General features: G+C 40.8%; 1 protein-coding gene across 5 annotated transcripts in view; it reads right to left on the minus strand.

Annotated features, from left to right (window-relative positions):
• The window catches only part of Patj (PATJ crumbs cell polarity complex component), a 302257-nt gene that overhangs the window by 114205 nt on the left and 173864 nt on the right, over nucleotides 1-14188 (minus strand). For all 5 annotated transcript variants that reach the window (XM_076934632.1, XM_034502319.2, XM_076934635.1 and 2 more), the window contains one exon: nucleotides 3282-3373. In XM_076934632.1, the coding sequence (XP_076790747.1) occupies nucleotides 3282-3373 (92 nt within the window). The remainder of the gene's footprint in view (nucleotides 1-3281; nucleotides 3374-14188) is intronic.

Genomic DNA, 14188 nt, shown 5'->3' on the forward strand with positions numbered 1-14188 from the left:
AAGAGAGCCACGTGCATTTGTTTGCTGCTATGATGAAATACAAATACAAACACATGTAATATAATGTAATATAAATAAAATTTATATAATTTATATAATATAAACAAAATAAAACACCCAAGGCTGGGAAGCTCATAAAGAAAAGAAATTTGTTCAGCTCATGGCTTTCTTTTCAACTGAAAAATATTTTTTCACACAATATATTTTGATTATGTTTTCCCTTTCCTTAATTGCTCCCTACTTACCAAAATTTATGTACTTTTCCACTCTTTTAAAAAACAGACAAACAAATGCAAAAACCAAGAAACACCAACCCCAATAGAAAATCAAAATGAACAAGCAGAAGACGAAAAGACAAAAAGTGTTGAAACAAAGCAAAATTCTAGAAAAATACAGTGAGCTCGTTTTGTGTTGGCTAAGTACTCCTGGGCATGGGGTCTGCCCTGGTGTGGTTAATAAACTCAGTGATACTCTATTAAAGACACTGATTTTCCCTCTGCCAGTGGGTATAAAATGCAAATAACTTCTTAGTTAGGGGTGGGAGCACACGTCCCTTTCCTCTTTTTAATGCTGGGACCCCATCTGGCTTGGACCTGTACAGGTCCTGTGCATGCTGCCAGTCACTCTGAGTTCATATGTGCATCAGTCTTGTTGCATCTAGAAGACACTGTTTCCTTGTAGTCATCCATCACCTGGCTCTTACAGTCTTTCTGACTTTTTTTCCACATGGATGCCTCACTCTTGGGGGAAGGACTTTGGTGAACACATCCCATTTATAAGAGCGTACTCCAAACTCTCTGCACATTGCCTCGTTTGTGGGTCTTTATGTTAGTTCCTACCTATTGCAAGAAGCAGCTTCTCTGATGAGGGCTGGCTCATGCCTTTAAAGGCTGAACATCCAAACAGCATTGTGCAGGCTGTGGTGAGAGCCTAGAAATGGGGAAATCACTGTGCCAGCTTGTAAGAAAGGGAGAGGCAACATGGAAAAACAGGAAGCCAGAGAGTGATCCTGGGAGCAGGCTCATTGTGTTTTTTTTTTTCTTTTTCTTTTCTTTTTCTTTTCTGTTTAAATTTTTATGGTGCTAAGGATGGAACTCATGCATGGGAGGGAAAGTGTTTCGGATGGACCTGAGAGCTTCCTGCATGGGAGGCAATGGTTCTACTAAGCTACAACTCCATCCCAAGTGCATCTTTTTTTTTTTTTTTTTTTTTTTTTTTTTGAATGTTGTACACATGAATGCAGGTACTCAAGGAGACCAGAGTGATACTAGATTTTCCTGGAGCTGAAATCACAGCCAGTGGTAAATGGGCAGATGTAGGTACTGGGAACAAAATTCTGGTCCCCTGGAAGGGCAGTGCCCCCTGAATCATCTCTCTAGCAGGAAGTTATATTTTTATAAGAACATATTTTCAAGAAAACTAACTCCCAATCCATGAGAAGTGCCTTAATCTTCTGAAGGCACTATCTCAATGGTCCTTGTCTTTACCTGACCACATTAGAAACCAAACCTTCCAATATACGACACATGAACTTTTGGTCTTTAAGTCTGAACCTGTGACCTGTGTGGATTTTTCTCAATGGACAGCTTAGCCTTTTCAGCGACTGATCTTGCTTCAAATCTGCTGAAGTTATCATCAGCAAACTCTCATCTGAAGTACCTGATAACTGGAAGAGCAAAGAAACCCCAAAGAAAGCATCACTGAGCAAGCCTCAGGAGGCAGCTTAATGCAAGAAGGTCTCTCCCTTTGGAAGCCAGAACAAAGGAAGAATGAGCTGTTAGGTAGGAGAAAAGGACGTGGCATCAGGAGATGCTGATTATTGATGGAAGATTATCAGGAGCAAATATGAGGTAAGGCGGAATGGTGATGTGGAAGGATATTCAGTTGCACCACTGCCAACCTGAGAACAAAACGACCCTAGGGGGCCAGTGGTCCCAGCAACGGAGGGGTCTCCTGAATGGTAATTAAAGAGAAAGGAAAAATAACAATCATTTTCATCCTATAAGGGCAGTGAACATTCTCTCAGCCCTTACCCTATGCTTCTCATTGTATTGACCATTTTATTTGTTCTGTAGTGCTGGGGATGAAACCCAGGTCCTTGAGCATTCTAGACCAGTGCTCTACCCCTGAGCTGGATTCCTAGCCCATATTGATTATTTTCAAAATTTTAAAAACAATAGTTTATTTTGTTTATGTATATGAGTGTTTTGTCTGCATGTATGTGTATCATGTGCACACCCAGTGCCCACCTAAGTCAGGAAGAGACATTAGATTCCCTGGAACTAAAGATACAGGTGCTGTAAGCTACCACCTGGGTGCTCAGAATTGAATCTCAGTTCTTTGCAAGAGCAACCAGTGCTCTTAAGCATTGATTCATCTTCACAGCCTATCATTTAAAAAATCTGACACAAAACAATGAAGGAGATGAGTTGTCCATTTAAAAAATGGTAATGGAAGCACAGGGGGAAAAAATAACACCCAGAAATATTTAACAAACATGGTTACTTACACCACCTACAAATTATTCAAACTTAATATTATTCCAGTTAAATAACAGGGACCTCAGCTCAGCTCTTGCTGATATAGAAAACTGTCAACAAGATGGACAGACTTCCAACTCTCACCGACAAGCACTGTAGGAGCTCAGGTGGGTCAAGTATGGAATTCCCAACACTGCAGAGCTGGCTTACCTGGCTCCATCCCTCACCAGTACTGTTTTTCTTAACAACATCTCCTGCAGCTCAGGCTGGCCTCTGGCTCTCTATGGTATACAATTATGACCTTAAACTCCTGACCCCAAACCCCTGCCAATTGCTTGGATTATAGGCACACACTGGTGTTGGGAATGAAGCCAGGATCTAGCACATTCTGGCAAGAGCTCTACCAGTTCAATATATGCACAGCCCTCACCAGCACCCCTACACTTTTCTGGGTTCTCTAACTGTTGGTTCTTTCATGAAGACAATAACTGATCAGTAAATGCCAACCCATGATGACAGTAGTGAGCGGCCTCCAGTACATCTCTACAGATGTAAGCACACAGATACTTTTAAAAGTTGAAATATAGATAATAGTGAACTCAGCTATCAATTCCAGCTTGTCAGACATGAAAATAAGAAAAATCCTAGAGACAAAACAGTTTATGGTTTTCTTAGAGTGACAGAAAAGGAAAAGTATAGTTTTAGAATATAGTATTAGACAAAGCAAAAATAAAATACTAATGTTAATAATGGTCTCTGCAGAGCAGAGTATATTTAGAAAGCCAGGCCTATTTCCCTTACCTAATGAAAACCAGTTTGACCCTGGTTGGGGCAGTCTTAATAATAGCAGATGCATTCTGATGACTTCTTCCATAAAGGATCTGGTTGTTTATCTGTTTGGGAAAAAAATAAGAAATAATTGTAAAAATACAGTCTTTACATTCACACAATGAATAAATATATACATGAAGGTATCTATGTATACACTTGGAATTAAACAATGTCTTCACTTTTATGTATATATACAATTCATTAATGGTAAAAGTCTCAATATTCTTTGAAATAAAGATTCACAACTATATAAAGTCTCTTAAATTCAGCTGTGGCTACAGTTAATGACGGTCTAGATTCTTTGGCCACGTTGCTAAACTTTATGAGAACAGTAGTTGAGCTGAATGCAGAGTTTTATGACAGATACTTCATTTTCTATGGTTTTTCCAGATTCCTAAAGAATGTAGAAAACAGACAAAACTATAGTCTATACAGAGCTCTGAAGGGCTCATTAAACATGGTACTGCAATTATGTCATGGTTATTATACAAAATAAATTTTGTTACCACAGGAGATAAATTTTATATATTTGTTTTAAGCTGAATTTTAGACTAGGTAATTACATAGGACATCTTACTGTAAACAATCAACTAGTCATCTATTCATGTCCAAGATGTACTAAAATTATAATTTGACTGGTGTTGGGGATTTGTTCTAATGCTTTGAATTAATCTGGCCCTCTCAAATCAAGAATCTGTGTGTCTAAACACTAAAGGTCCTTGTCTCCAATTGGTTTTTGATCGATCAATAAAGAGCCAAAGGCCAATGGTTGTGCAGGTAGACTGAGGCAGGACCTTCAGATTTGCATGGGCTAGGAACTGGGAGGAAGGAAGGAGAGATCAGCATGTCTCAGAGGGAAAGGGATTAGATTTTGAGCTGCAGAAGGAAAATCATCTGAAATGTAGGTGAGAAGGAATGAGGGCCCTGGAAGGGGCACTAAGAAGCATCTTGGGCAGCATGACTAGGAAGGAGCCAGGACAACCACAGTAAAAGATAGAAATGGAGAGTGTTAAGCCAGGAGTACCAGAGGAAAAGTGTGCGAGCCACAGGGAGGATTAGAACTGCCCAGCCTTTGAGCTAAAATCCAGACAGCTCTTGGGCAGATGCAAGTGTGCAACCTGTCTCACTGCTACAGACTGGAATCACCTAAATATAATAGAACAGTAGATCTAAACTTTTCATTGCAGCTCTTCCCACTAATACATTATGATAATAACTATAATTATTCTCTTAGACCTTCCATAGAATTCTGGTTTCCCCATCTGTTTGTTAAGTAACTAATAACCTGTATTGTTATGTTATTCCTATATAATTGTGGCTCTGATAACTTTTACCATCTTATGGCTGGTACAGTACACTCAATGGTAGAGACTCAAGGGGATGAGTCTTTTGAAATTGGTGTTTAATCCATCTGCCCTTGATGTCTCTGTAATGATGAATCTGATGATATAATAATTGACATATCTTTGAAAACACTATTTAATTGAAGTGGTTATGGTGAGAAAGAAGGAGGAGGAAACAAACACTTCAAATGATGGAATGGAAATGAATACTTTTCCCTACCGTCTTAACGGAAGCCAGTCCACCCCTGTGCCTAGGGCTCCCTGGTCACGGCTCTCTGGTTACTGTTTTGCTCTGTCTCTTATTCCATCTGGTTTTGTTGTGTTCTCCACCAAAATAATCAGTCCCAGAAATGCAGGGACACCTAAATTCCAGTTATCTGTGCCTCCTTTCTTAACACCTAAAGGATGTAAGCAGCTGCTCCAAAGTTGCCCTGAGAACTGTAAGACGAGCTGCCACAGGTCGGGGACGGTCCTCCAAACCCTTCAGACATTCAGTCGCTCATCTTTTCTGCTGTTAAACTTCAATATCCATGCATTTAATAATGTGCTTGCACCCCAGATTTCCAATACTATCACACTAATACAAATGTACAAATACTTTCATGATTTTATTTTTCATACACACAGATACAAATAGACAGGCAGACACACACAGACAGACAGACAGATAGACTGTTTCCTTCTATTTCCCCTTTGACTTTCCTATTTTTCCTTCTTGGTGTTAGAGATTAAAGTGAGGCTCTTTCACACACTAAATATGTACTGCTTGGCACACAGTAGGACACCAACCTAAATAATATCTTCTCTAATTGAGTCACCAGGCAAAGGTTCTACAACTAATATGACAAGCTGACAGGACAGTGCCATGGCTGCTGTGGCAGCGACTGTGGCCTTGACTGTGGTGGCAGCTGCTCGCTGGCAATGCTTAGTGCTACACAGCAGAAAACAGAACAGAGCAAGTAACTCAAGACAGCAGAATCTGACTTTACCAGATTAAATCTACAAGGAAGACGTCTAGACAAAAAAACCAAACCAAAAAGGCTACAACAAAGCCTTCTTTCTGGCTTTAAAAATGATGTAACCAAAGGTCCAGTAAGACAGCTTAGTGAGTCCTTGCAGCCAAACCTGAAGACGTGTTTGATACCTGGCACTCTTGTGGCAGAAAGTGGGAACAGGTTCCCATAAGTTGTTCTCTAACCTCTATATACATGTACACACACACGCACGCACGCACGCACGGACACTCACCTACAAACAATCTGTGTGGAAATTAGAGTTCTAATCAATGGGACTGTACAAGACATGATTGGGTGGGGTATTTCATCACTGTAACCCCAACACTAGCAAGAGGCAGTGGCTGGAGGATTGTGAGTTTGAAGAAGGGAAGAGTAAGAGAGTTGGGGGGGGGTGAGAGAGGGAAGGAGAGAGAAAGAGAGAGGGAGGGAAAGAGGGAGGGAGGAAGAGAGAGAGGGGGACAGAGACTCTGTTATGTGAGGACACAGCAGTGAGGAGTGTCTGCTGACCAGGAAGGAGGCTTCCCGAGAGTCTAGTGCTGTGATTTCAACCTCCCCAGCCTACTGAACTGTGAGAAATCTGTGTGTGTGTTCTCTCAGCCACCTTGGCAGTTGTTATAGCCACTCAAAGTGACAAAGGCAATTGCTTGAACTGATTTCTGTTCTTTGAAACTAATTATTTCCAATGATGCAGTTTTTTGTCATTACAAATATCCACATTAACCTAGACGCTCTGCAGTCTCAGAGTCTGAGGCTTTCAGACTTTGCCGTGGCACACACAAAGAAGAAAAAGGAAGCAGACTTTGTGTCCACAGAGATTTCTATTAGATATTATTATCATTATTATCACCATCATCATAATTATTATTATTGTGCTGGGATTTGAACCTAGGACCTTACACATGCCAAATAGAAACTCTATCATTCAGTCATATCTCTAGCCAAATCTTTCTCTATGCCTATCTCCTTGCCTGCCTACATCTGTCTGTCTGTCTATGTACCTACCTATCATCTAATAATATCTATCTATCTATCTATCTATCTATCTATCTATCTATCTACTTATTTACCTATATATCATCTAGTAATCTATTTAGAGACAAGGCCTCACTATGTAGCTTTGCCAGTGTGATGCTCCTGCCTCAACCTCCTGATCACTGAGTGACATTAAAGGTGTTCATTGCCACCTGCCCAGTGCCATCCATGTGCCTGACATTCTGGCTTTCTGAGTTGCTTTTGGGTTCCTCTTCTCATCACTGACAACCTGGGACTTCTGTGGCTCTCCAGATACTAATTTCTGTCTTAGCTCTTGACCCCTGGTCCCAGAAAAAGCAACAATAGGCATATCTATATGAGTTAATTTTCTCCCAGGCTCTGAAACTTAAATCCCATTCAGGAACAAATTATAGCAACTCTGGATTCCAAGGCCCCAGACAACATTTTCTAAGCTGGTGAGTCATACTGCAGGTTTCCAGGCAACCTGACTTCCCCTCAGGGTTTGCCTTCTGCCTCTGTAGTGAGAAAGAACAAACCCTCAGAATGAGGGCAATCCTGACCAGGGCGGGATAATTGGTTGCAGTAGAATTGGGGTTAATCCAGTACATATTCAGCAAAAGTAAATGGATATAAATCCTTTCCTACTACTGCATAAACTTTTGATTTAAAGGTCTTTAATGAGATTTGTTTTAATCAAATTAATTATGCAAAAATATTAAAGAGATAAGCTTTTAACTACTCCTAATTTTCCACAGTTCATCTGAACAGGAATATAAATTTACGCTGAAAAGCAGCTCAATTAAATCTACTCAAATGACATATCAAATTGAAAGTAAAAGTTAATTAATTTAAGCTAGGGTTGAAAATATTAATTATACAAAATTAAAATTTAGTTTATGTAACAGATTTGCCCAAGGTTTGAACATCATCATAATTTATTATATTCAACAATCTCTTGCCCATGCTTTCTTTTTAAAAGCAAAATGGCTTATTATACAAAGTGTAAACTATTATTAGAGATCTGAACATGAGTGGCTGGTAATAAAATCAGAGTCCTTCCCCTATCTGTACTTGGACATGCCGTCTGAATATTGTATTTTAAGGCATTAGAGTCAATACTTTCACCTGTAAAATAGCCTTTACTGAATACACACCACATGGACAAAAATCAACACATTACATTTATAACCATTAATTTTTTTATATTTTTTGGTATTGAAGATCAAACCCAGTACCTGGAATATGATAGGCAAGTGCTCAATCACAAAAGAACATTCCAGATCTTTTCAATTTTATTTTGAGACAGGGTCTTAATAAATTGCCTCAGATTACAGGTACATGCTACCATGCCCAGCTGCCAGTTAACTCTTGGTCGAATGATTCCATTTCTATGGTTTTATCCTAAAGAGGCTAAAAACTTAGGCATTAATATGTCATCACAGCTATACTTTCAATTAAGAAAACATAGGAAAACTGCAGTCTACTCATCTGTTGTGGCGACAATGGAAAGGACTGAGGAAGGTGGTGTGTGTAGATGTGTGGTCATGAAAACCCAGCAGTGCTGAGTGGAAGACATCATGGAGCCACTTTTAGGATAAAGGTGTCTATGTGAATTTAAAGAACTCGTCTAATGGTTGGGCTATGTGGTGACAGTTTTCTGTATCAGTATTTTAAAACATTTTTTATTACATTTTATTTATTTTGTGTGTACAAAAACATATGTGTACACGTCTATCGTGACATGAGTATGAAGGCTTTAATGTAGTCCTCTCCCTCCACCATGGGCTCTGGGGACCAAGTTCAGGTCATCCAGTTTGTATGGCAAGTGCTTTCCCACTGACCATCTGCATGATGGTATATTCTTGTGAGCATGGGGAGGCTGATGCAGGTTTGAAGGCTGGAAGTTAGTCTGGGCTACACTGTGACATCTGTGTACAAAACACAAGTTTGCAATGATCAACAGATACTACAGAAAAAAAAATCATATTCATTTTTTCCTTAAAGAAAAGAAAAAAAAAAAAACGAAGAAAAGGCAAGATGGGTATGTGTGTGATTCCTGTTACTTCATACAGCAGGAGGGGTAAGTAAACAGTGTAGTCTACCTCTTAACAAGAATTGCTATTCATTCTGAGAAAAAATGGTTTTCCCATTTAAGATACATCAACATAACTTTTTAAAAATTCGATATTTTATTTACATTTCAGATGTTATCCCTTCTCCCTCCCCATTAATTCCCTATCCCATCCCTCCTCCTCCTTTTTTGCTTTTATGCCTTTTAAATTACATGCAAGTATTAAGGTCAGTTCTAGGTTGAGGAACTAGCAACACAATAGGTGCAAATAGTCAAAGAACAAGCAGAACAATAAACAGAGTCCCATGATCACTCCTGGGATCACTATTTCTAAGGGCTTATCAGGATGACCAAAGTATCTGAGCCTACTTCCCTGTCCTATCGCAAAGTCATTTTCATGCCTGAAGCCTACTTCTTTGTTCTAGCCTAAAATTTAGATTCCTGTCTGAAATTACTTCTTGGTTCTAGCCTAAGATTAAAATTCCTGCCTGAAATTACTTCTTGGTTCTAGCCTAAGACTTAGATTCCTGCCTATAATTACTTCTTTGTTCTAGCCTAATGTCAGATTCCTGCCTGCAGTCCTTTTCCTTGTCCTTGGCCAATGTCAGATTCCTGCCAGGCAGTTCCAAAAGCTCTCCACATAACTTCTTTTTTTTTCAACATAACTTCTGAGGGTGTGTCTTTTGTGTCTGTACATGTTCATGTGCACTTGTGTAGGTGAGTTCTTGCAGTAGCCAGAGGTCAACCTGAGTTGTCTTTTCTTGAAGGACTGGCTACCTTGTTTTAATGATTTTGTTAATGTGTGTGTGTGTGTGTATGTGTGTGTGCACCCGTGCTTCGTGCGCCCATGCCCCACAGGTGTCAGAACCATTAACTCCCTTGGAGTTATAGGTAGCTGTGATCCATGTGATGTGCTTGTTGGGAACCCAACTCTTGTTTTTCCAGAGGAGCGAGCACTTATTCTTGATCTGTCTCTCCAGAGCCACACCTTGTTTTTAGAGAAAGGTCTTTCACTAGGACCTGGGGTCTCTCAGTAAGCTAGGCTGCCTGGCCTGTGAGCCCAGGGACCCATCCTCTGTCTCATCTTCTCTGTACTGGAACTATAAGGGCTTGTCACTCCAACTGACATTTTACATGGTATTGAGGACCAAATTTAGGTCCTCATGCTTATGTGGCAAGCATTTTACCAACTGAGCTATCTCTCTAGCCCAGGCATAACTCTTAATGGTATTCTTAGCTAGATAAGCAAATAGAATTTAGGTGCTTAGTGACCTGGAATTCCTTTACTAAGAATATCAAGCCAGGTGTGGTAGCATAAGCAGGTGATCTCTGTGAGTTCAAGACCCAGCTTAGTATATAAAACAAGCTACAGGCCTGTCAGAGGCATACAGTGATACCTGTCTCAAAACAACCAAAACCAACAAGGTAAATATAGAGAATATCAAGATAAGATGTCCTACAACAGTAATTCTTACCCTAGGGTTTCCTTCTTTCTCCCAATAGTTGACCTGACTAGAAATCTACCCAATTCTCAGTTACTGTATTTTCCTCTTGTAGTAAAAATGCTTTATATGTCCCTATACAGACACAGTCAGAAACTCAATCAACAAGATTCTTATAACTCACCTCCTTAGAGTTCCAGTTTCCCTCTTTTTAGAAGTGTTCCAATCTTATTGATATTGTGCACATAGTGTAAGTCTATGTGTGTGGTCACCTGTACAGGTACACATATGTACCACATGGTGTGACCACCCCCACAGGTACACATATGTACCACATGGTGTGACCACCCCCACAGGTACACATATGTACCACATGGTGTGATCCCCCGCACAGGTACACATATGTATCACATGTGGAGAGCAGAACACAGCTTGCAGGAGTAGATTCTCTCCTTCCACCTTGGATTCTGGGGATTAAACTGAGGTCATAAGGTATACACAATAAACCCTTTACCCTCAGTGGCCCCAGTCTCTCATTTCAACAGTCACCTTATTAAAAAACTGTCCTGCAAAGGCAGGATGCCATCATTTGCACCTAAGAACATTTAGCACATACCTCATCTGGTCTAGTACTACCCCTCAGCACAGGCCATGAGACAGGCAGTCCTGTGTTGATGTAATGAGGACATGGAGACGCACACGTTCAGTGTCTTATAAAACACTTTAAGGTATGTAGTGATGCTGCCAGAAGGCAGGCTCAAGTCTCCAGATCGCAAAGCCTCGAGTAAGTCTGGAGCCACTGGAGCCACTGGAGCATGCAACAAGAATGCTCAGTGAGTGTCAGGGAACTCCCCAGGCTTCTCTTAATCCTTAACATAATCAATCACCCACACCCTACCCCAAACCAACTCATTACCCAGGCAAAAACTTATTCTGTTCTCTGCATGGCAAAGGAGGAGAAATTTTAAGCACTAACCACTCACCAACCCTCACTCCTGCTCCTGTAAGTAACTCTAGTTACCCAACACAAAATAAAAAGTGCAAGAAGGCAAAAGTGGGTTCGGTTGGGAATAGAAAGGGAGTCAGCAGGAGGGGGTAGAGAGAGTAATGGGGGTGGCAGGGTGGGGTGAAATCATCAAAATGTTATATATATGTGCGTGATTATGGCCTAACGAAGTTCATTACTATATCACTTAGGATATGCAATAAACCTTTAAGAAATCCACTCCTCATCAGAGGATAGCACTACTTTCATACTTCCTTATGTTAATATGTACACTATACATACTCAATTTATTAGGTTGGTTAAAGTCTAGTCGTATACAAATTTACTAGTATAAAAGATAGGAGTAGTGCCGCTACATACAGTGGACGCCCGTAACCCTGGATGCAGTTTTGCTTTCTAAGGTTTCAGTTTAAATGTAATCTGAAGATATTTGATGAAAAACTCCAGAAATAATCCCTACTTTGCAAAAACAGGTGTTTTGGGGGCCAGGTAGTGGTGATGCATCCCTTCAATCCCAGCACTTGGGAGGCAGAGGCAGCAGGATCTCTGAGTTTGAGGCCAGCCTGGTCCACAGAGCAAGTTCCAGGAAACCCAGGGCCACACAGAGAAACATATTTTGAAAACAAAACTAAACGAAAGATTTTGAAGTTTGTGTATAAAGCCTGTCATTTACAGACCACATCTGTGTAGAGCCTGCCCTCCCCACAGGCTGGCGCCACTCTCCCAGCAGTCCCCCTTTCTACTTCTCTGTCTCACAGTTCACAGTCTGGGTTCTGCATCTTTCCTGCCCCAATCCTCGGCTGGGAACCAGCCTTTTATACACTGCACATGCCTGCTGCTGGCTACTCTGCTATCAGGTCAAATACTCTCAGGCAGAAACACTTTATTTAACAACTGCTGCAAGCCATAAAACATGATGCTGGTGACTCAGATATCCAAAGGAGTCATAAAGTGTCCCCCTTAGGGGAAAACAACATAATGCATTTGCATAGAAAGCTCATTTGTGAAACTTTTATTAGAGTAGCTTTGTCTAATTGTTATACATCATGGGTTACTGTTAATATTGCACTCTGCTTAGTTTATAAATCCAACTATGTCATGGGCAAATGTAGTATAAACTGGGTGTTGGGGTTTATGCCTGTAATCTCATGTCATGAGGCTAATGTAAGACAACTGACCTAAATCTGAAGCCACCCTGAGAGTTCTAGGTAGGTCAGCCTGGACTTGAGAGAAAGAACTTGTCCAAAACAAAACAAAACAGCGATGATAATGATGGTATAAAAGGCCTGGACTGCACAAGGTTTCAAGCATCTTCAAGGAGTTTTGCAATGTACCACCTGGGGTAGGAGTCACACTGCATGATTAGCAAAGTATAACTGCCCATTATGTAAATGAAGCAAAGTACACAGATGGATTGTGTGTGTGGCCAGCCGAACGCCTTTCAGAATAACTCCAGTATGTTCCCAGGTTGCACCTCAGTGTAATCACTAAGATAGCCAAGGAGAAACACATAGAACAAGGAACAAGGGAGGGATGGAAAAGCAGAGCACAATCACCCCCAGTCACATGGTGGGACACTGAGAGGAACTGCAGAAGCCAGGGGCAAGGGAGCACAGCTTCCAAAAACACTTGATCCCTGTTTTCCTTAATGATCTCAGTTTCTTCCATTCTTTTTTTTTTTTTTTTTTGGTTTTTCGAGACAGGGTTTCTCTGTGTAGTCCTGGCTGTCCTGGAACTCACTTTGTAGACCAGGCTGGCCTCGAACTCAGAAATCCGCCTGTCTCTGCCTCCCAAGTGCTGGGATTAAAGGCATGCGCCACCACTGCCCGGCCCAGTTTCTTCCATTCTTAATACTTAATTTTACTGCTCACTTGGCTGGATTTAGAATCACCTAGGAGACACACCTGAGAGGTTATTTCCAGATAGCTGTAACTGGGGAGGAAAGACCCATTCTGCACGTGTCTGGAACCATCCCATAGGTAGGATCCTGGACTGGAAAAAGGGGGGCAGGGTTTGAAAAGATAATTGAGCACTAGCAGTCATCTCTGCTTCCTAACTGTGGGAACACGTGACCAGCAACCTCACCCCCTGCCTAACGTCCCTGCCATGAAGGGCTTTATCCTTTTGAACCACAAACCAAAATAATCCTTTTTCCTTTAGTTGCTATTATTAAGTATTTTGACAAAGCAACGAGAAAAATAACTAATACACCTTCGTTTTTACTTGGTTTTGTCTCTAAGATTTTAAGATAATTTGGCTCACTGCAGAGAACTCAGAGCTTTTGTAAGAGCAATAACGAGGATCACAGCAATAAGAAATAAATGATTGTTATTCCTTCCAGAGAGTGGTAAGAGTAGAGACTTCAGCCAAAATATTTTAGTGACATAAAGACAATGAGGTGCAAGTAAATAATTTAAAATTCCTCCCATAACAGGCTACAGTCAGGAACTGCAATGGCAAAAATAGAACTAAAGATTTCACAGCTGGAAGCACAGACGGAAAGAATCAGGACACTCAACTTGAACAAGGCTTTACACAATAGTTTCTATGCCTGAAAATAAACCCCAACTCTAGAGCCAAAATGAGGGCAAGTTTTTCAATTATGAGGTTCAGGAGCTCACACGCTGTGCACACACAAGACTGCCTTCCTTCTGTGCTTCTTAATAGACAAACACGATTTTATCAATTGCATTCTTAATGAGCCTAGAGTGGTATTGCATTTGAAGAAGATGGATATAAAATAATATGTAATTGCAATGTGAGAAACTGATGCAGGATAGAAAGGGAGAAAAGTTCAGGAGAACAGGAAGGAAGAGGAGCCTTTTACTTGAGCTTGGTTGAGTCTTTTACCAGCTTAGAGTCCAGAACTTTGACATAACTAACTAATTTGCTGTAAGGAGTGCGTACATAGGCCAGGTATGATAGTGTACACCTTCAGTCTCAGCACTAGGGAGGCAGAGGCAGGTAGATCTCTGTGAGTCTGAAGCTAGCCTGGTTTACATAGAG

Source organism: Arvicanthis niloticus, chromosome 5 (genome assembly GCF_011762505.2).
Source record: "Arvicanthis niloticus isolate mArvNil1 chromosome 5, mArvNil1.pat.X, whole genome shotgun sequence".
NCBI classification, from domain to species: domain Eukaryota; kingdom Metazoa; phylum Chordata; class Mammalia; order Rodentia; family Muridae; genus Arvicanthis; species Arvicanthis niloticus.